At 47.6% G+C, this 23,008-nt stretch overlaps 1 protein-coding gene across 3 annotated transcripts in view; it reads right to left on the reverse strand.

Annotated features, from left to right (window-relative positions):
• The window catches only part of ADAM33 (ADAM metallopeptidase domain 33), a 98,312-nt gene that overhangs the window by 9,511 nt on the left and 65,793 nt on the right, over positions 1 to 23,008 (reverse strand). For all 3 annotated transcript variants that reach the window (XM_060278329.2, XM_060278330.2, XM_088660672.1), the window contains exons 12-20: positions 21,541 to 21,718; positions 18,891 to 18,980; positions 16,550 to 16,745; positions 11,314 to 11,422; positions 8,439 to 8,643; positions 7,483 to 7,560; positions 6,799 to 6,907; positions 1,417 to 1,564; positions 592 to 709 (exon numbers count right to left, since the gene is read on the reverse strand). In XM_060278329.2, coding sequence (XP_060134312.2) covers positions 592 to 709; positions 1,417 to 1,564; positions 6,799 to 6,907; positions 7,483 to 7,560; positions 8,439 to 8,643; positions 11,314 to 11,422; positions 16,550 to 16,745; positions 18,891 to 18,980; positions 21,541 to 21,718 — 1,231 coding nt within the window. The remainder of the gene's footprint in view (positions 1 to 591; positions 710 to 1,416; positions 1,565 to 6,798; positions 6,908 to 7,482; positions 7,561 to 8,438; positions 8,644 to 11,313; positions 11,423 to 16,549; positions 16,746 to 18,890; positions 18,981 to 21,540; positions 21,719 to 23,008) is intronic.

Consider the following 23,008-nt stretch of genomic DNA (forward strand, 5'->3'; position numbering starts at 1 on the left):
TGTGCAGCTTTTTTTGCAAATGGGAAAAGCCCCATTTTTGGGTGGTGGGGGTCAGCTCACAGTTGCAATCTTTTTTGGAAAGGGGGAAAGCTCCATTTTTTAGGATCAGCTCAAAGTTGTTGAGTTTCCTTGAAAAGGGAATAAAATCCTGTTTTTATGGGGTTCAACTCACAGTTCTGCAGCTTCTCTAGGAAAGGAAAGGGACCCATTTCTACAGTTTCCAGACAGATAATCTAATCAGCCAGTCACATGTCTCCCAACAATTGAGGCCTAGGCAAGGGGCCGGGAGGGGCCGGGAAGGGAGCTAGCTCCCTTATCTCCCTCCCCGATCTCTTGCAAACAGCTGCTGAGCGGGTTGCTTTCAACACTCTCTTTCCCTCTTGTTAGCCTTTAGCTCTTTCTTTTTAAAACAAAAACAAAAAACGTGATCTGCCTTTCGCCCCTGGGCAATTCGGCTTCAGGGACCATGCATTCACTCCATAAGACGCACAGAAATTTCCTCTTACTTTTTAGGAGGAAAAAAGTGTGTCTTACGGAGCGATAAATATGGTGTGTGTGTGCATAAGACACACATTTCAGGAGCATACTCACTTGGCTGGAGCTGTTGCCCACCGTCTTATTGGAGAAGGAAGAAGAGGAGGAAATGTCCTGCAAAGTGAAGGCTGAGTTCGAGTGTCCCTGATTTGCCTTCCGATTGACAGCTCCATTCCTGCCAGGAAATAGCAAAGGGAATGGAAGTTAACCTCTGGCAAATGTGGGGGCTTCCTCCAGATCTGTACGGAGGGGGAAGGGAGAAAGGAGGTGGGAGAAGGACAGTGGAACCTTCTAACAAGGCCCACCTGAAACCGGGCCAAATGCAAACTCTGAGCTCTAGAGCGCCCACCTATGGCCGATTCGCACTGGAGGAATTTGCACTCAGGAGCTGTGCAGGACCTCCCCAGAGGCACCAATGAAAGCTTTCATGGGCACTGGGTGGACAACCCCCAGTCTACGGTATACACTGACTCTCAGCAGTCCTCCTTGTTTTCAAGCAAGGGACATACCCAGCCCTGCCTGGAGACGCCAGGAATCGACCCTGAGACCTTCTGCAGGCAAAGCAGAGTATGGCCCTTTTCCAGATGTCTTGCTCTCTGTACAATGAGAAGCTTATTTCTATTACAGAATGCTTTTCCTTCGAAGGAAGGAGCAACCAAGAGGATGAAGGGGGACGTCCCCTCTAGAGCAGGGTTTCCCAAACTGTTTTGGGGCTACCGTTCCCATCATCCCTGACCACTGCTCCTGCTAGCTAGCGGTGATGGGAGTTGTAGTCCAAAAAAACAGCTTGAGACCTAAGTTTGGGGAACTCTGATCTAGCGCAAGGCCTAGGAAATCCTGAGAAAGAGGGGAGGGGAGGCACCCTCCTGGGTCTCTGCTCACCTGTAGGTCTTGTGGCTCTTCCTTAAGCCTTCGAACCACTTGTTGAGCAATGAGCTCTCCCTCCGGTAGCACCAATAGAGTCCGAGGGACAAAGCCGGCAGGAACAGGAAGAAAAACAGCAGCAGGACGATCAGGACGGCTTCGTGATCTGTAGGAAGATGCACAGGGATAGGAAACAGTCATGAAACCAAGGGGCGTGGAGGGATGGGCTTAGTTTTATGACAGAGGTTGTCAATCCAAGCCATGTATTGCAGGGGGCTGGACTAGATGACCCTTGGGTACCTTCCAAGGCTACAATTACAGTGGTACCTCGACTTACGAAGTACTTGACTTACGGAATTTCGAGTTACGAATGGGAAAAAATGGCCGCACACTTACGTTTTTTCCGACATCTGAAAGGAAAACCGTTGCGGTTTAGATGGGGTTTTCTCAACTTACGAATTTTAGATGGGGTATACTCGACTTACAAATTTTTCCGTTTCCAATGCATTCCTATGGGAAACCGCTTTTTTCGACTTACAAATTCTTCGAATTACAAATGTGCATTCGGAACGGATTAAATTCGTAAGTCGAGGGGCCACTGTATAGGATTCTATGTGAAACGCAGGTGGCGGTGTGGTCTAAACTACTGAGCCTCTTGGGCTTGCCGATCAGAAGGTCGGTGGTTCGAATCCCCACGACGGGGTGAGCTCCTGTTGCTCGGTCCCAGCTCCTGCCAACTTAGCAGTTCGAAAGCACGCCCAAAAGTGCAAGTAGATAAATAGGTACTTCCCACTGGGGGAAGCTAAACGGCGTTTCCGTGTGTTGCTCTGGTTTAGCCAGAAGCAGCTTAGTCATGCTGGCCACATGACCCGGAATCTGTACGCCAGCTCTCTCGGCCAGTAAAGCGAGATGAGCACCGCAACCCCAGAGTCATTTGTGACTGGACCTAACAGTCAGGGGTCCCTTTACCTTTATGTGAAAGAACTACAGGCTCAAGAGCAGGGGAATCTGGTTACAGCTGCCCACACAGTATATCACTGGGTACTTAGTAAACCACTGCTCTTATATATGGAGGCTCTATCTGCTATCATCTGAGGAACTTCACTTATTGGGTTGCTGTTTTTATTTTTGTTAGGTATTTGATGGTTTTATATCTTGATTTTATTCTGTGAACCACCCTAAGACCTCCGGGTATAGGGCGGTATATAAATTCTAATAATAATAATAATAATAATATTTCACCCTTTGCCAACTTGGTGCCCTCCAGGTGTTTTGGATTGAGCTGGTGGGAATTCTAGTTCAAAACATATGGAGAGCCCCCGGTTGGTAAAGACTGGTTTAGCAGCAAAACACTATTTCTAAAATTAGTGGCACCCACCAGCTCTGGTCCCATCACCTCCTGGCAAATAGAAGGGGAAGAAATGGAGGCAGTGAACGATTTTACTTTCTTGGGCTCCTTGATCACTGCAGATGGTGACAGCAGTCACGAAATTAAAAGACGCCTGCTTCTTGGGAGAAAAGCAATGACAAACCTAGACAGCATCTTATAAAGCAGAGACATCACCTTGCCTACAAAGGTCCGTATAGTTAAAGCTATGGTTTTCCCAGGAGTGATGTATGGAAGTGAGAGCTGGACCATAAAGAAGGCTGATCGCCGAAGAATGGATGCTTTTGAATTATGGTGCTGGAGGAGACTCTTGAGAGTCCCATGGACTGCAAGAAGATCAAACCTATCCATTCTGAAGGAAATCAGCCCTGAGTGCTCACTGGAAGGACAGATCCTGAAGCTGAGGCTCCAAGACTTTGGCCACCTCATGAGAAGAGAAGACTCCCTGGAAAAGACCCTGATGTTGGGAAAGGTGGAGGGCACAAGGAGAAGGGGACGACAGAGGACGAGATGGTTGGACAGTGTTCTCGAAGCTACGAACATGAGTTTGACCAAACTGCGGGAGGCAGTGCAAGACAGGAGTGCCTGGCGTGCTCTGGTCCATGGGGTCACGAAGAGTCGGACACGACTAAACGACTAAACAACAACAACTTCAGCTCAAAATTAAATATGCTGGTTTCACTTTTCAACTGATTCATGACCTCCTTCTTTGGAGGTCTTTAAGCAGAGGCTTGACAGCCATATGCCAAGAATGCTTTTATGGTGTTTCCTGCTTGGCAGGGGGTTGGACTGGATGGCCCTTGTGGTCTCTTCCAATTCTATGATTCTATGATACTGCTCATTCAGACCGAATTTTAATAATCTGGCTTTTTAAAATCAAAACATTGATACAGGCTTGTGTGTGTGTTTCGTTACTGTAAAGAATGAAAAATAACCATTTAATAACCACTCGTGGTTAGAAGGGTTTTGCTTTTCCCATAAAAACATCAGATCCAGCACAGCCTAAAAAAATTAAACAAGGACACCCTGGTTTCTCAGGTTCCCCCTTAAAGGAGAGGCATATAGATGAAAACCCCCAGCCTTGGGGCTTTTTGCCATTACAGATAACAAAGGGGTTGGAAATACAGCAGCCCATCATTTTGCAACAGCATGGGATATATTGAAGCGGCTGATGTTCATTTTTATAAAAAGGCCATAAAACACAGCAGAAGTATTAAAAAAAATCTGTGCTCCGTCACTCTAACAGGCAAATTACATTTTATAGCCACATTGTACTGGCCAAAATTAATTTACCAATTCCTTCCCTCTCTATAACCAGGCATCACGAGCCATTGTTGTACTGTATGTCAATTTTTTACTATTTCTTTCTCGAAAAATAGCTCCATGAAACAGGAACACGGGGCAATTCTTCCCAGTGACTGTGGTGTGGCATGAAGAGGAGGAGACTTTTGCAGCCAGAGGGCCAGATTGCCTTCTGGGGAGCTTTCCAGGGGCCAGAAGCAAAAGTAGACGGAGCAACTCATTTACACCTGGGCTTTGCCAAGTAGGCTGGTTTTCGCTCTCACGAACAGAGCCCTCTCTATTCTCCATTCAGGCAAGCAAGAATCATAGAATTCCAGAGTTGGAAGGAACCCTGAGAGTCAACTGGTCCAGCCGCCTGCAATGCAAGAATCTCAACTAAAGCATCCGAGACAGATGGCCATCCCACCTCTGCTGAAAAACCTTCAAGGAAGGAGAGTCCACCACCTCCTGCACTGTCAAACAGCAGAAAGTTTTTCCTGATGTTTAATCGGAACTAAATGGGCCTTCTCTGCAGTGGCTCCCCATTTGTGGAATGCTCTCCCCAGGGAAGTTCGCCTGGCACCTTCATCACACACCTTTGAGCACCAAGCAAAAACGTTCCTTTTTCACCAGGCCTTTGGTTGATCTGTTTGACATCCTATACCAGGCATAGGCAAACTCGGCCCTCCAGATGTTTTGGGACTACAACTCCCATCATCCCTAGCTAACAGGGCCAGGATGATGGGAGTTGTAGTCCCAAAACATCTGGAGGGCCGGGTTTGCCTGTTCCTGTCCTATACCCTTTTAAAATGTGGCTCTTTTCCAGGGGGGAGGTGTTATTGGGTTGTTGTTTTTATTCTGATTATATGTGATCTTTTCTGTGAACCATCTTGAGACCTCCAGGTATAGGACGGTATATAAACCTAATGCTAATAATAATAATAATAATAATAATAATAATAATAACTTGTCACTTGAAGCCATTGGTTTATTCCTAGCCTTTGGAGCAGGGGGAAACAAACTTGTTCCCTCTCCCTTGTAACAACCTTTGAATTTGACACAAGCTCACCATTGCCATCTAGTGTCACATTTGTATAATGCACTTAAAACATTTTATTTACAGCTGTATAGCTGAAAGACCCTTGGGGTCCCTTGAAACTCTACGATTTGGTAACCAGCTGGTTCCCTCTTCCAGGTGACAGCCCTTCAGATATTTGAAGATGGCTCTCATATCTCCTCTCAGTCTCCTCTTTTCCAGGCTAAACATACCCAACTTCCTCAACCATTCCTCATTAAGCTTAGCTTCCAGACCCTTGATCTGTAGAGTTGGACGGGACCCCAAGGGTCATCTAGTCCAACCCCCTGCAATGCAGGAATATCAACTCAAGCATCCATGACAGATAGCCATCCAACCTCTGCTCAAAAACCTCCAAGGAAGGAGAGTCCACCACCTCCCGAGGGAGTCCATTCCACAGTCGAACAGCTCTTACTGTCAGAAAACTACTCTATTCTGAACTTAAAAATGGAAAGCGTAATGCTGGTGGTCAACAAAAGAGGTTTAAAGACTCTCTCAAGACAAAACTAACAAAGTGTAGTATAAAGGTAAAGGTACCCCTGTATCTGAAGAAGTGTGCATGCACACGAAAGCTCATACCAAAATAAAAACTTAGTTGGTCTTTAAGGTGCTACTGAAGGAATTTTTTTATTGTACCCCTGACCGTTAAGTCCAGTCACGGACGACTCTGGGGTTGCACACTCATCTCGCTCTATAGGCCAAGGGAGCCGGTGTTTGTCCGCAGACAGCTTCCGGGTCACGTGGCAAGCATGACTAAGCCGCTTCTGGCGAACCAGAGCAGCGCATGGAAACGTCGTTTACCTTCCCACCAGAGCGGTACCTATTTATCTACTTGCACTTGATGTCCTTTTGAACTGCTGTGTGCGCAGGAGCTGGGACCAAACAACAGGAGCTCACCCCCATCGCGGGGATTCGAACTGCCAACCTTCCGATCAGCAAGTCCTAGGCTGTGTGGTTTAGAGCACAGCGCCACCCGTGTCCCTAAAATGTAGTATAAACACCAACAATGGGGAAACACTGGCCTGTGAGCGCTCCAATTGGAGAACAGCCTTTACCAAAGGTGTCATGGGCTTTGAAGACACTCGAACTCAGGACGCAAGGGAGAAATGTGCTAAGAGGAAGGCAAAGCCTCACCATGATCAACTCCCACCCAGAAACCTATGTCCCCACTGTGGAAGGACGAGAGGATCCATAATTGGCCTCCACAGTCACTTACGGACTCATTGTTAAAACCGTGTGTATGGAAGACAATCTTACCCGGCTACGAGGGATTGCCAAAGAAGAGAGAATGTCAGAAAGTTTTTCCAGATTCTCTCCTTTCTTGCCATTTGAATCCACTCATTCTCGTCCTCCCTCTTCGGAGAGGCATTGACAGATATCAAGGACACATCCCAGCCAGGAAAACACACTCCAGAAGAGTGCGACTGGGGAGGGGAGGGGTGTGGCCTGGAAGAGTCCCGAGGGCCACGTAAAGAGGACTGGGGGGGCCACATGCAGCCCCCAATGCCTGTGGCTCTCCGCTCCTGGGGCTCTCAGCCTCTCTGGCTTACAGAGCATTGCACCCTTTGGATTTGCAATAGCGGGGAGTGGGGGGGGGAGGTCCACACACACACACACACACACACACACACACACACAAGTGCTGCCCAGGACTCACTATCGTGTTGCACGGGCCCACTGTCAACGCTGCCTCCCAGACCCGCCTTCTCGCAGAAGGGAGGAGCCCACCCTCCGTCACAGTGGCAGTTCCGGTTGCTGTTGCAGACCTGGAAGAGATTTGCGGAGTGAGGCCAAAGCACCGTTTGCAGGCAACCCCCCCCCCCAAAAAAAACCCACCAAGATGCGCTCAACTTAAAATGAAGAGATCCTATCAGTCAGGACAAATGAGTCTATTCTGGGTCAAGCCAAAGCCAGGGAGGAGGGTGAGCATCATGGTCTAGCACAGTGATGGCCAAACTTGGCCTTCCAGCTGTTCTGGGACTACAATTCCCATTATCCCTGACCACTGGAGGGCCATGTTTGGCTATCACTGGACTAGCATCATGTCCTCACAGCAGCCAAGCAGAAGTCCCTGAGCAGGATTCGAGCACGGCGGAAACACCCCCCCCCGGCCCCCGCGCAGTTTCCAGAAAGTGGTACAGTATTTGGATTCTGCTCAAGATGCAATTGCAAGCCCTTAATGTTCAGGCAGAATGATTTCCTGACCCAGCCAAAAATGAATAAATAATGCCTTGGAGGGGGATGCCTAGTTCCCCCTGGTGAATTGTTGTTGTTTTCTTCAACACCCCTTAGCTAGAGCCCTTTCCCAGGAAAGAAGCTAAGGCGGCAGCTGGTGACTCACCCCATGGCCGTGGCATTTTGAGGTGCACTTGTCCAGGTCATAGAAAGAGGCGTTGAGGCAGCGCTGGTCCTTGCAAACCTGCAGACAGAAAGGCCCCCGAGTCAGACAGGCTTGCAATGCCCCAATAGTTCAATACCACCATATTTTATTATTTTACTTTATTTTATTTTACTTTACTTTATTTATTGTAAATCTATTTATTTAATTTTCCAAATTAATATTTACATTCACATAATAACATGATGTATAAAAACAAGATTCCCAAGAATCCCTTGGCCTCCCTACTTCCCCGTTGTGGGTCCTTTTGTTAATCCTTTCCTTCTGCATCTTTTATACGAATCCAAATTTTTGTATCTCCATTATGTCCGCAGTTCACTGTTACATTACAAGTGTTATTCCAATCCTACTAGCGATCTTAACTGTTTACAATGGTTTTTAAGATAAATTATATAGAATCATAGAGCTGGAAGAGACCACAAGGGCCATCCAGTCCAACCCCCTGCCGAGCAGGAAACACCATCAAAGCATTCTTGACATATGCCTGTCAAGCCTCTGCTTAAAGACCTCCAAAGAAGGAGACTCCACCACACTCCTTGGTAGCAAATTCCACTGCCGAACAGCTCTTACTGTCAGGAAGTTCTTCCTAATGATTAGGTGGAATCTTCTTTCTTGAAGTTTGAATCCATTGCTCCACGTCCGCTTCTCTGGAGCAGCAGAAAACAACCTTTCTCCCTCCTCTCTCTATATAAATTCCCATTCTTTATCAAAATCTTAAGTCTTCCTGACCAATTTAATTTGATTTTATTATTTATAACACACCCATCGGGCGGGGTTGCCCGCACCACTCTGGGCGGCTCCCAACACATTAAAAAACCATAATAAATTTTCAAACTTTAAGCAGTGGCCTTTTGATATGGGTTTGGGTGCCTCTGCCGTTTCTCCGGGGAAACCCTCACCATTCCATCTCCACACTTGGTCCCCGTCATCACCAGCCCCGGGTCGGACAGGTCTCCCTCGTCATCCTTGGTGGTGTAAACCAGAGCCCCCCGACACTTGATCTCCTGCCCGTTAAAGCGGATGGTGGTGTCCATGGAAACAGTGTTGGTCCCTTTGGGCTTGGCAGCCGAGCTCTGGCACTGGATCTTCCCGCACTTGGCATCTCTAGAAGGAACGAGAAAATCAGAGCTGGGAGAGGACCTGAAGGCTAAAGGTACCCCTGACCATTAGGTCCAGTCGCAGACTCTGGGGTTGCAGGGCTCATCTCACGATATTGGCTGAGGGAGACGGCGTACAGCTTCCAGGTCATGTGGCCAGCATGACAAAGCCGCTTCTGGCAAATCAGAGCAGCACACGGAAACACCATTTATCCTTCCCGCCAGAGCGGTACCTATTTATCTACTTGCACTTTGACGTGCTTTCGAACTGCTAGGTTGACAGGAGCAGGGAACAAACAATGGGAGCTCACTCCGTTGCGGGGATTCGAACCACCGACCTGCTGATCGGCAAGCCCAAGGCTCTGTGGTTTAACCCACAGCCCCACCCGCGACCCTGAAGGCTAGCCTCTCCAAATTATTATTTTGTTTGTTTGTTTATTTACATCCTGCCCATCTGGCTGGGTTTCCCCAGCCACTCTGGGCGGCTTCCAACAAAACATTTAGCCTCCCTAAACAGGGCTGCCTTCAGATGTCTTCTAAAAGTTGGATAGTTGTTAATTTCTTTGACATCTGACAGGAGGGTGTTCCACGGGGCGGGCGCCACCACCGATAAGGCCCTCTGCCTGGTTCCCTGTAACCTCCCTTCTCGCAGGGAGGGAACCGCCAGAAGGCCCTCGGAGCTGGATCTCAGTGTCCGGGCAGAACGATGGAGGTGGAGACGCTCCTTCAGGTATACTGGGCCATTTAGGGCTTTAAAGGTCAACACCAACACTTTTAATTGTGCTCGGAAACGTACTGGGAGCCAATGAAGGTCTTTCAGGACCGGTGTTATATGGTCCTGGTGGCCGCTCCCAGTCACCAGTCTAGCTCCCGCATTCTGGATTAGTTGCAGTTTCCGGGTCACCTTCAAAGGTAGCCCCACGTAGAGCGCATTGCAGTAATCCAAGCGGGAGATAACCAGAGCATGCACCACTCTGGCGAGACAGTCCGCCGGCAGGGAGAGTCTCAGCCTGCATACCAGATGGAGTTGATAAACAGCTGTCCTGGACAGAGAATTGACCTGTGCCTCCATGGACAGCTGTGAGTCCAAAACGACTCCCAGCTTGCGCACCTGGTCCTTCAGGGACATAGTTACCCCATTCAGGAAGTAAGAAGGTAAGAGCAGAGTTGCTGGATCAGGCCAAGGGACCATTAGGTCCAGCATCCTCCTCTCACAGTGCCCAACCAGATGCCCATGGGAAACCCGCAAGCAGGATTCGAACACAAGACCACCTCTCCCACCTTGTGGTTTCCAGCAACAGGTATTCAGAAGCATTGCTGCTTCCAACTGTGGAGGCAGAGCAGAACTACCCTGGCTAGTAGCCACCCACAGCCCTCCCCCCTCCATGAATTTGCCTAATCCTCTTTTAAAGCCATACAAACCGGTGGCCATCCCTGTTTCCTGTGGCAGGGAGTTCCATAGTTTAACTATTGTGCCGTATTCTTTTATCCGTTCTGAATTATCCACCATTCAGCTTCATTGAATGCCCATGACATCTGGTGCTATGAGAGAGGGAGAAAAACCTTTCCCTGCCCACTTTCTTCACCCCGTGTAAAATCTTATAAACTTTGTCGCCTCTCCCTCACCTTTTCTCTAAACTCAGAAGTCCCAAACGCTACAATCTTTCTTCATGGGGGGGAATCACTTCCAGGGGTGGGGGGAGAGCTGCTCCCCCCCCCCAAAAAAAATCAAGCAAATAAATAAAAATACTTAACTAAAAGTAGAAATAATCAGAATATTTGAAACGGAAATGCTCGCTAAGGTCACTTGGATGATGTTGGGGCACATTCTAGTGACACAAATGACAAGCTGGCGGAGCGATAGACAGAGAAGGAGGACAGGTGGGGGTCCAGTGGCCCCCTTAACATAAATCCTGGCCTGTATAAACTTGGCTTAGATTAGATCAGGGATAGCTAAGGTGGCTCCTTCCAGGCGAGCTTGGACTCCAGTTCCCACCAGCTCCATCCAAAATGGCCAATGCTCAGGGATGATGATAGAAGTTGCTATTCAACAACATCCGGATTCTTTTTGGGATCAGACCATAGCTGCCAAGTCTCCCGTTTTCCCCGGGAAATCCCCGTTTTTCCAGCTGTTCCTAGCTGAAAAAACGGATTTTTTGTTTTTGTTTTCCCCTGGTTTATTCTGGCGCGGCGGCCATTTTGGAACTGGGCGGAGCATGCTCAGAAGCGACTTTTGGTGCTGCTGTGCCCAGTTCCAAAATGGCTGCAGTGCAACTTCTGGCATGGTGGCCATTTTGGAACTGGGCAAAGCAGCATCAAAAGTCCCTTCTGAGCATGCTCCACCCAGTTCCAAAATGGCGGCAGCACTACTTCCGGTCTACTATTTCCGGCCCGGTCCCTTATTTCTCTGACAGCAACTTGGCAGGTATGGATCAGACTGACAGGTATGGGATGCTGAGAACTGCCCTTTCCACGGGGATTTAGGATAGCATCTCAACACCTGGGGTGGCCAATCGAGATGTCGCCGGACCACAATCCCATCATTCCTGATTGAGGGGCCGTGTTGGGTGGTTTTAAGGGAGACCAAGAAGATCTGGAGGTCCCCAGAGTTCACCTTTGGTCAAATAGACAAGCCCACAGTCTGCATATCGTGGTGCCTCCATAGACCAGCACCCACCTCCACGCACACTTGACGTAGTTGCCGTGGCGGTCCTTGCCGCAGTTGCCGTACATGTCGCCTGCCCGGTTGACGTCCCAGAAGCAAGCGTCGGGAGCCGGCCAAGCACCTGTAGGTGGAAGCAGAGTTGAAGTGAGCTCAAGGAGATGGGGCGACCAAAAGGCACATCTCTCCATTTGTCAGGCGGTTGCCCAGGAACGTACAAAGACAGGGAAAGTTTCTTACCATCAGCTTTTTGGTCAGTATTAAAGAAAGACTTTGGAACCCAGCCTCTTGGATAATGGTTTGTCCCAAGTGACTCTCCACCCCCCGCCTCTCCCTCTCCCACTTCCTCTTTCATCATCATCATCATCATCATCATCATCATCATCATCATCTCCTCTATGGGTGCTGCTACATGCCCTCTGTCTTCAAGCTCTTTGCTCTCCTACTTTCAAGGCTCGCCGGATTCTGGGAGAGGGGTGTGTCTGGAATGCTTTCTAATTTTAAAAAAATTTATACTTTTCAAATATATACAATTTTGCAGTCATCTTGACATTTCAAAATCTGACTTCCTTCCCCCTCTTTCTGTGGTTCCTTGAATAACTGCTGCATATCCAAATTCGCTTAACTTACTCATTTTTTAAATCTTCTTTAAATATGTAGCCTTATGTAACTATTACAATAATCCTGCCAGTGTTTTTATCTGTTTCCAGTTTATCTGTACATATTCAATAAACCATTTCCATTCTTTTATATAAAAAGCTGTTATCTCAATTTCTCATTCTTCCGTAAGTTTCGCCATTTCTGCACATTCCATAGGTTTTTGTAGCCATTCTTCCTTTGCTGGGACTTCTTCTTCTTTCCATGTTTGGAATGCTTTCTAAAGACACTGTGTCCATCAGCTATCGCCCCCCTAGTGCTTCCTCTTGATTATTGGGAGGTTATATGACAATCATCCTGATTTGCTCATGGGTGCTTTCTAGGGCTAGAAGCCAGATTTGGCCAAGCATTCCTAAGTCGCAAGCAGGATCAGGCCTACTCAGATCCAGCACAGAGTAGTGGTTAGAGCGTCAGACTTGGATGTGGAAGACCTGGGTTCGAATCCCACCACTTGGTCATGAAGCTCTCTGGGCGTGACCTTGGGGTTTCCAGTCACTGCCTCTACGCCTATCCCTACCTCACAAGGTTGTTGTGGGGACTGGAGAGGGAGAAGCAATGCAATTCCTGCATTGCAGGGGGTTGGACTAGATGACCCCTGGGGTACCTTCCAACAACAATGAGCATTCTGCTGAATTGAAAACCACCCCCTGTTCTCAGTTGGGGAGATCTTCCTGGCCATATATTTACTTACTTTTTATTTATTTATTTTTGCCCTAATCTCTGCCCCTGAACTAATTTGGTACTGGATCCAAAGGCAACACAAGTGATCTCTGGGTTGACCCAGAACAAATAAGCCAGATTGGGGGGCCTGGAACAGAGCCACAGGGTGGATTGGGGGTGCACTGACCAAGCATTTACAAACTTTTCCATTAATCATTTTCCATCTCATGTGTTTCAATACGTTTTCCCATTGCTTTCTGAATCACCAAAAAAAAAACACAACCAAATAAATCGTTTTTTTTAAAAGTGGATTTGTTGCATTCTCTAAGCTGGTGCTCTCCAAATGTTCTGGACGACATCAGCCTTAGCCAGCAGGTATAGTACAAAACATCAGGAGGGAACCAGGTTGGGCAAAAACTGCAGAACAACATTTGAACCCACTTCAATTGCACACATTTGAAAGTCCCGGTTTGCACTTGACTCCCTGCCACCAAACACGGGCAGCCTGTAGGCTCTCTCTGTCCCCTTATTTCTCAAAACTGGTTCTCATCATTCCATCCTCTCCCCACTTACAATCTGTCCCACCCTTGCGTGACCAAGAAACAGAGGTTTTTTTCTCACAAACACCCAAACTGCAACCCCCAAACTCTCCAGAAGATGGTGCTTGTTCCTTAGCTAAAAGAAAGAAATACATGGATGGTCAGTTCCAACCGAAATGTACAATCTGGTGCCCATTAACTACTGTGCTGTGTTCAAGGTCTTTGTTGAAGTGCTGAACTACTCGGAAGCAGCTTAGCTGAAAGACTAACTGCCCCAGTAAAGGTAAAGGTAAAGGGGCCCCTGACCATCAGGTCCAGTTGCAGACGATTCTGGGGTTGCGGCGCTCATCTCGCTCTATAGGCCGAGGGAGCCGGCGTTTGTCCGCAGACAGCTTCCAGGTCATGTGGCCAGCATGACAAAGCTGCTTCTGGCGAACCAGAGCAGCACACGGAAACGCCGTTTACCTTCCCGCCGGAGCGGTCCCTATTTATCTACTTGCACTTTGATGTGCTTTCGAACTGCTAGGTTGGCAGGAGCTGGGACCGAGCAACGGGAGCTCACCCCGTCACAGGGATTCGAACCGCCGACCTTCTGATCAGCAAGCCCTAGGCTCAGTGGTTTAACCCACAGCGCCACCTGGGTCCCCCCAACTGCCCCAGTATAGATCTGCAAAATCACATAGGTTACTATCTGGAGAGATTCTGCTCCTGTTACCTCAAGCTGCGAAATAGGCGTCTATCTGTATAACGTGCATATGTTATAGACATAATAACATCTGTTGTTGGCATCTGTGTGTCTCAAGAAACAATGGAGTGTGCCTCCGAGGGTGAGGTCAAACTACTGTGTTAGCAGTACCAAAGGGACCTCTCTGGAGCGCAAGCCTAGGGAGTAAAAAGGAAAGGGGAAAGGATCCCTGGACGGTTAAGTCCAGTCAAAGGTGACTATGGGGTTGCGGCGCTCATCTCACTTTCAGGCCGAGGGGGCCGGTGTTTGTCCACAGACAGCTTTCCGGGTCATGTGGCCAGCATGACTAGACCGCTTCTGGTGCAACGGAACTCCATGACGGAAACCAGAGCGCACAGAAACATCGTTTAGAAGAGTTTGGATTTGATATCCCGCTTTATCACTACCCGAAGGAGTCTCAAAGCGGCTAACAATCTCCTTTCCCCTCCTCCCCTACAACAAACACCCTGTGAGGTGGGTGGGGCTGAGAGACTTCAGAGAAGTGTGACTAGCCCAAGGTCACACAGCAGCTGCATGTGGAGGAGCGGAGACACGAACCCGGCTCCCCAGATTACGAGTCTACCGCTCTTAACCACTACACCACACTGGCTCTCATTCCCACCTAGTTATCTACTTGCACTGGTGTGCTTTTGAAATGCTAGGTTGGCAGGAGCTGGGACGGAGCAACAGCAGCTCACCCCGTTGTGGAGATTCGAACCACCGACCTTCCAGTCAGCAAGCCCATGAGGCTCAGTGGTTTAGACCACAGCGCCACCTGCGTCCCAAGAGCAAGCCTGGGAAGTATGTATGGAGGTCCTGGGCTGCCCAGACAACAAGACGCTCACCCTTGCTGGTGTGGCCCAAAGGAAAGTAGAGCACGACAATTGGCTGTAGGAGTTGCTGGAAGAGATACACAAGGCACCATCCAACTGTCTTAGGGACTCCACTCTGGATTTGTTTTACTACTTACCTTCTCCACTTTTGAAGATATCCCGCAAAGCAATAGAAATTTAGGATCTGAGTTTTCCTTCTCCTAAAGGTAAGGAAAGCTCAGAGCCTAAATTTCTATTGCTTCTGCTTCTGGCGAACCAGAGCAGGACACAGAAACAATGTTTACCTTCCTGCCAGAGTGGTACCTATTTATCTACTTGCACTTTGACGTGCTTTCGAACTGCTAGGTGGGCAGGAGCTGGGACCGAGCAACGGGAGCTCACCCTGTCGCAGGGATTCGAACCGCCGACCTTCTGATCGGCAAGCCCAAGGCTCTGTGATTTAGACCACAGCGCCACCCACATCATTCCAGGTGGACCAGCCCCACCTGCCCTTCGCTTCCCCCTACAGCATGTGCAGAAACCGCCTTCTTGACCGTTGGGCCCACTCTTGGTCTCATCCGCTCAATGCGCCAGAACCTCTTTGCATGCAGGGTCTCTAACTCAACAAGGGTTTGCAACCCATTGGCTCCCCTCACCTGGCTCAGCCAGCCAGGCAAAGCCGTTCCCAGGGTGTGGCCGCTATTTCATTCTGACAGGTTCTAAGAGCCACAGGTGGGAGCTGAGTGCAGGGTGAGGACCAAAGATGGGCAAACTACCGCAGATGTAGCGTGACATGTCCCCTACCAGAGGTACTACCCCACCCCAAACATCCCTGAAGGAGTGTCTCCACCCCCATCGTTCAGCCTGGACACTGAGGTCCAGCTCCGAGGGCCTTCTGGCGGTTCCCTCCCTGTGAGAACCAAGGCTTCAAGGAACCAGGCAGAGGGCCTTCTCAGTGGTGGCACCCATCAAACGTCAAGGAAATAAACAACTATCTGACTTTTGGAAGACATCTGAAGGCCGCCCTGTTTAGGGAGGCTTTTAATGTTTGATGTTTTGTCGTGTGATTAATATTCTGTTGGGAGCCGACCAGAGTGGCTGGGGAAACCCAGCTAGATGGGCAGGGTATAAATATATTATTATTATTATTATTATTATTATTATTATTATTATTATTATTATTACAGTGGTGCCTCGCTAGACGAATTTAATTCGTTCCACGGGTCTTTTCTTATAACGAAAAATTCGTCTTATAACGAAAAATTTGCCCATAGGAACGCATTAATTGAATTTCAATGCATTCCTATGGGAAACCGCGATTCGCTAGACGAATTTTTCGTAAAACGAATTCGTCTAGCGAGGCAACCTCCGCTCGAAAAATCCTTTCGTTAAGCGGAAATTTAGTTAAACAGGGCATTCGTTAAGTGAGGCACCACTGTATTACCCATACATATTAAAAAGAGATCATTGTATTTGTAGGGATCCGTTCCGGAGGCCTGTTCGCAACATGAAAGCCCACCTGAAGCGCCGTATCTGCGCAGGTGCGCGGCGCGATCTGGCGATTGTGCGCATGTGCAAAGGGCAATTTAGCGCTACTGCGCATGCGCAAGTGGTGAAACCCGGAAGTAACCCCTTCCGGTACTTCCGGGTCACCACGGGACGTAACCTGTAAAGACGTAACCCGCAGCGGACGTAACATGAGGTATGACTGTAATAATCTTGCTTCTCAAGATCAAGGAGGGCGTTAGGAAAGGAATCTATGCAGGTGAGCTTGGCATCACGATTCTCAGAAAACTCCACCCCTATGTAGAAAAGGTGCAGAGAAGAAAGGATATGTAGGGGGCAGGGGAGGTGCTCACCTGGGCCCCAGAGCTGGATGCATTGCTGTTGGTGGGTCAGGCACATGCCGTTGTTGCAGTAAGCCTCCCCGTAGGAGCACATTGAGCCATCCAGGAGGTAGACGTTGCTGGGGCAATAGGGAGAAGCCCCTGTGCAGTATTCGGGCAGGTCGCAGGATCCGGCTGGCTCTCGGCACATGGTCCCAGCTGTTTTGAGCTACAGAACAGATGAAGACAAGAGAGAGAGAGAGTTTTATTGAGCGGTTAAGCTGGATGGCTTTTAAGCTGATGTATTTAGCATCCATTTAGTGCCTTAGAAAGCACTGCTAATAACAAGGCCAGTGGAAGTGATGATATTCCAGCTGAACTATTTAAAATTTTAAAAGATGATGCTGTTAAGGTGCTACACCCAATATGCCAGCAAGTTTGGAAAACTCAGCAATGGCCAGAGGATTGGAGAAGATCAGTCTACATCCCAATTCCAAAGAAGGGCAGTGCCAAAGAATGCTCCAACTACCGCACAATTGCGCTCATTTCACACGCTAGCAAGGTTATGCTTAAAATTCTACAAGGCAGGCTTAGGCAGTATGTGGACCGAGAACTCCCAGAAGTGCAAGCTGGATTTCGAAGGGGCAGAGGAACCAGAGACCAAATAGCAAGCATGCGCTGGATTATGGAGAAAGCTAGAGAGTTCCAGAAAAACGTCTACTTCTGCTTCATTGACTATGCAAAAGCCTTTGACTGTGTCGAACACAGCAAACTATGGCAAGTTCTTAAAGAAATGGGAGTGCCTGATCACCTCATCTGTCTCCTGAGAAATCTCTATGTGGGACAAGAAGCTACAGTTAGAACTGGATATGGAACAACTGAGTGGTTCAAAATTGGGAAAGGAGTACGACAAGGTTGTATATTGTCTCCCTGCTTATTTAACTTATATGCAGAATTCATCATGCGAAAGGCTGGACTAGATGAATCCCAAGCCGGAATTAAGATTGCCGGAAGAAATATCAACAACCTCAGATATGCAGATGACACAACCTTGATGGCAGAAAGCGAGGAGGAATTAAAGAACCTTTTAATGAGGGTGAAAGAGGAGAGCGCAAAATATGGTCTGAAGCTCAACATCAAAAAAACCAAGATCATGGCCACTGGTCCCATCACCTCCTGGCAAATAGAAGGGGAAGAAATGGAGGCAGTGAGAGATTTTACCTTCTTGGGCTCCTTGATCACTGCAGATGGTGACAGCAGTCACGAAATTAAAAGACGCCTGCTTCTTGGGAGAAAAGCAATGACAAACCTAGACAGCATCTTAAAAAGCAGAGACATCACCTTGCCGACAAAGGTCCGTATAGTTAAAGCTATGGTTTTTCCAGTAGTATGGAAGTGAGAGCTGGACCATAAAGAAGGCTGATCGCCGAAGAATTGATGCTTTTGAATTATGGTGCTGGAGGAGACTCTTGAGAGTCCCATGGACTGCAAGAAGATCAAACCTATCCATTCTTAAGGAAATCAGCCCTGAGTGCTCCCTGGAAGGACAGATCGTGAAGCTGAGGCTCCAATACTTTGGCCACCTCATGAGAAGAGAAGAATCCTTGGAAAAGACCCTGATGTTGGGAAAGATTGAGGGCACTAGGAGAAGGGGACGACAGAGGACGAGATGGTTGGACAGTATTCTCGAAGCTACCAACATGAGTTTGACCAAACTGCGGGAGGCAGTGGAAGACAGGAGTGCCTGGCGTGCTATGGTCCATGGGGTCACGAAGAGTCGGACACGACTAAACGACTAAACAACAACATTTAGCATCCAAGTCCGGTGCTGCTTTTTTTTTTTTAAAGGACCCCTGGACAGTTAAGTCCAGTCAAAGGCGACTCTGGGGTTGTGGCGCTCATCTCGCTTTCAGGCTGAGGGAGCCGGCGTTTGTCCACAGTCAGTTTTCTGGGTCATGTGGCCAGCAAGACTAAACCGCTTCGGGCGCAACGGGACACTGTGACGGAAACCAGAGCGCGCGGAAATGCCGTTTACCTTCCTGCCGCAGCGGTACCTATTTATCTACTTGCACTGGTGTGCTTTCGAACTGCTAGGTTGGCAGGAGCTGGGACAGAGCAACGGGAGCTCACCCCGTCACGGGGATTCGAACCGCCAACCTTTCAATCGGCAAGCCCAAGAGGCTCAGTGGTTTAGACCACAGCTAATAAACAACTGAAAAGCAATGTGTTGTGTTTTTCTACAGATGTGTTTCTTTCTTTCTTCTCTCTCTCCCCGTTAGCCTGATAAAGAATCACAGAATTGTGGAGTTGGTGGGAACCCAAGAGTTATCTGGCCCTAGAAATGCGGGAACCCCAGCGAGATGATTTGGAATACCTTGCAGCCCTCGCAGCATTCGCCGTGGGCACACTCGGTCCCAGCTTTCAGGGTGCAGTTTTGCGGGTTGCAGCAAGGGTTCGTGCATTCCTGGAAAGAGAGAGGGAAAAGAAAGATCACCACAACCATCACCTGGAATAGCCCTCTTAAAACAGAGGCTCTTTGAGGGTGTGGCATGCAAGCTTGAAGGGAAGATTCAAGCAATCAAAGGGACATTTAAACATTTTGGTGTAGTATAGTACAGTACAGTATCAACATATTTTTTTATTTGCAGAATATGGTTAGATACATAGCTGCCAAGTCTCCCGTGTTCCCCGGGAAATCCCTGTTTTTCCAGCTGCTCCTAGCTGAAAAAACGGATTTTTTTGTTTTTTCCCGGTTTATTCTGGTGCGGCGGCCATTTTGGAACTGGGAAAAGCAGCATCAAAAGTCACTTCTGAGCATGCTCCGCCCAGTTCCAACATGGCGGCAGCGATACTTCCGGCCTGCTACTTCCGGCCCGGTCTCTTATTTCTCCGACAGCAACTTGGCAGGTATGGTTAGATATCTTTTCAAAATGAGAGCAAGGCTATTCTTTTACAGCTCTCCACATTTTCTCCAGTGCTTTACCAGCTGCACTGGCTCCCGGTGGAGTACCGGATCAGGTTTAAGGTGCTGGTTTTGACCTTTAAAGCCCTATGCGGCTTGGGACCCTCGTACCTACGGGACCGCCTCTCCTGGTATGCCCCGCGGAGGACCTTAAGGTCCACAAACAACAATACTCTGGAGATCCCGAGCCGTAAGGTTGCTAGATTGGCCTCTACTAGGGCCAGGGCCTTTTCAGTATTGGCCCCAACTTGGTGGAACGCTCTTTCACAGGAGACCAGTGCCCTGCGGGATTTGTCATCTTTCCGCAGGGCCTGCAAGACAGAGCTGTTCCACCTGGCCTTTGGACTGGACTTAGTCTGACCCCTGTGTTTTTCCTCCCTCATGGCTTGGATTTATGGACTACAGTGGTGCCTCGCTAGACGAAATTAATTCGTTCCACGGGTCTTTTCTTATAGTGAAAAATTTGTCTAGCGAATCCCATAGGAATGCATTGATTTTTTTTTTTTTTTTTTTGCCCATAGGAGCACATTAATTGAATTTCAATGCATTCCTATGGGAAACCGCGATTCGCTAGACGAATTTTTCGTAAAACGCATTCGTCTAGCGAGGTAACCTCCGCTCGAAAAATCCTTTCGTTAAGCGGAAATTTCGTTAAGCAGGGCATTCGTTAAGCAAGGCACCACTGTACTTAAAATGAGGCTGCATTTAAATTTTAATATTGTATTTTAATCTGTATTTTAATTAATTTCTTTTTATGTTTTATTGTTATTTTATTGGTGTTAGCCGTCCTGAGCCCGGTTTTGACTGGGGAGGGTGGGGTATAAATAAAAATTTACTATTATTATTATTATTATTATTATTATTATTATTATTTTGTGAACATGGGTTATCAGTGAAAGATCAGGAAAGCCTTCTTTGTGTTGATGAGGAGATGAGAGTTTGTCTCTCTCTCTCTCTCTCTCTCTCTCTCTCTCTCTCTCTCTCTCTCTATATATATATATATATATATATACACACACATATAATTTTTTGTTTTCACATTTTACAAATATTTTAACCGGAAATCCTAAGAAAGTCTATGTTTCCTTAGACTCCCCTCTTTCTGTGGTTGCTTAGTTCAGGGGCGCCAACTATACGTTTCCGAGCACAATTCAAAGTGTTGGTGCTGACCTTTAAAGCCCTAAACGGCCTCGGTCCGGTATACCTGAAGGAGCGTCTCCACCTCCATCATTCTGCCCGGACACTGAGATCCAGCACCGAGGGCCTTCTGGCGGTTCCCTCGTTGCGAGAAGCCAAGTTGCAGGGAACTAGGCGGAGGGCCTTCTTGGTGGTGGCGCCTGCCCTGTGGAACTCCCTCCCAACAGATGTCAAAGAGGAAAACAACTACAGTGGTGCCTCGTTAGATGAATTTAATTCGTTCCACGGGTCTTTTCTTATAATGAAAAATTCGTCTAGGGAATACCATAGGAATGCATTGATTTTTATTATTATTATTATTATTATTATTATTATTATTATTATTATTATTATTATTATTTGCCCATAGGAATGCATTAATTGAATTTCAATGCATTCCTATGGGAAACCGCAATTCGCTAGACGAATTTTTCGTAAAACGAATTCGTCTAGCGAGGCGTTAAGCGGAAATTTCGTTAAGCAGGGCATTCATTAAGCGAGGCACCACTGTACCAGACTTTTAGAAGACATCTGAAGGCAGCCCTGTTCAGGGAGGCTTTTAATGTTTAATAGATTACTGTGTTTTATTTTTCTGTTGGAAGCTGCCCAGAGTTTCTGGGGAAACCCAGCCAGATGGGCGGGGTATAAATAATAAATTATTATTATTATTATTATTATTATTATTATTATTATTATTACTACTACTACTACTACTATAGGGGTCTCTGGGTCTCTGAGCACCCGCAAAAGTTTTGTTTTGGGAGCTCAGCACGCACCCCAACTCAACGTCTGAGGAGACCCAGAGAGAACTCTAGCCCTAGACTTGCAGGCAGCCTTTGGACCCATCACCTCTCAGTTCGGAAATTCTGATGCCGCGAATACGTACTTCCACCTCCCCGCAGTCGCATTCCTCGCCGTCCTCCAGGAATCCGTTGCCACATTTCTTGCCCACCACCAGGTCCTTGGTGTCGGGCATGTTGAAAAGACACACGCCACCCCCTCGGTGGAAGTAGCTCTCCAGTTGCCTCCGGCTGCAGGAGCTGAAGACTTTTGGGAAGGGGTGGCTGCGGAGACACAGGCAAAGAGGGGCGACTGTTGATATGAATTAATTGAATTTGCATACCGCCTTTCTTCTATAGATCTCAGGGCAGTTCACAACTTAAAAACACAAGATGGAAACAAATAATAATAATAATAATAATAATAATAATAATAATAATAATAAGCAGAGGGGCGCTTGAGGCGTAACGGACTTTCAGATTGAGGAAAGCCGGCATCCTTGGATCAGGTCCATGCATTTTGTTGAAATAGTTAAACTGTGCAGTTTTAACTGTGCCATAAATTCTTACTGTTTTATTGTGTTATTAATTTCCGTGGTGGGATGTGCAAACTATATTGTTTTATTTTATTTTAAATTTGTTAAAGATTGGAAATTCCTCGTAGGTTTTTCCCCGTGAGAAAGAAAAAGAAATAATGATATCTGGATTTGAGGATTGAAGATAATGTTTGTTTACAGAAAATGGCTTTGTTGGGTATTAGAATGGATTTGACAAAGTGAATAGTTGTTGTTTTTTAAAGTAGACAGGTGAGGAATCGGAAGATCTTTATTTTCTGAATCTTATCTTGTGATCTTTCTCTTTTAACCTCTTTCTACTCTTTTTATCTCTCTCTATTTCTCTCCCCCACCCCCTCTTTGTGTTTCTGTTGTATCTAGAGAGAAGTCTTGATTTGGTTTTAAAAAGAGGGTGGCGATGTTACGTTTTGTCACTTCTAACCTTAGTAAAATTTATTTTTAAAAAAATGAATGATGCTTTTAATAAGGTAGGGTGGGCACAGGGGATGAGTCTGTGGAACCAAAAAAGTTTGGGACCCACTGCTCTAACCACTACACCCCACTGCCTCACCCTCAAGTCTCCTGGGATGGTGCTCTACCACGGAGCCAGGGCTTCTGCCCAAATGTGTGGCTTGTGCATGAAGAGGCCCTGTCCCACGGCACCCATCCAGCCCAGAACCCTCTCTCCAAAACAGACTTCCTCGGTGTGATTTATTTCGGTGCCCTGAACCGCCTTGAAATCCGAGCCCCATGGTCTCCTTGACATTCCCCCTCCCCCCTGGACAACGGCTCTTTTGTGCGACAGCCGATCCCGCCGCCAATGTCGACGGCATGGACACAAGCTCTGGGGCCTCCAACCCTACGTGTCTTTAAGTCTATAAACAGCCTCGTGCCGGGCGCTTTTCCGGAGAGGAGAAAGGCTTCACTGTTTCATGCAGGCTCCTCTCAAAAACATCCAACAGACATGGAACAAGACCCTTGTTTCCCAACATGTGGCTTGCTTCCGAAAGACAACTGCAAA

This window comes from Zootoca vivipara, chromosome Z1 (assembly GCF_965207765.1).
Source record: "Zootoca vivipara chromosome Z1, rZooViv2.hap1.1, whole genome shotgun sequence".
NCBI lineage: Eukaryota > Metazoa > Chordata > Lepidosauria > Squamata > Lacertidae > Zootoca > Zootoca vivipara.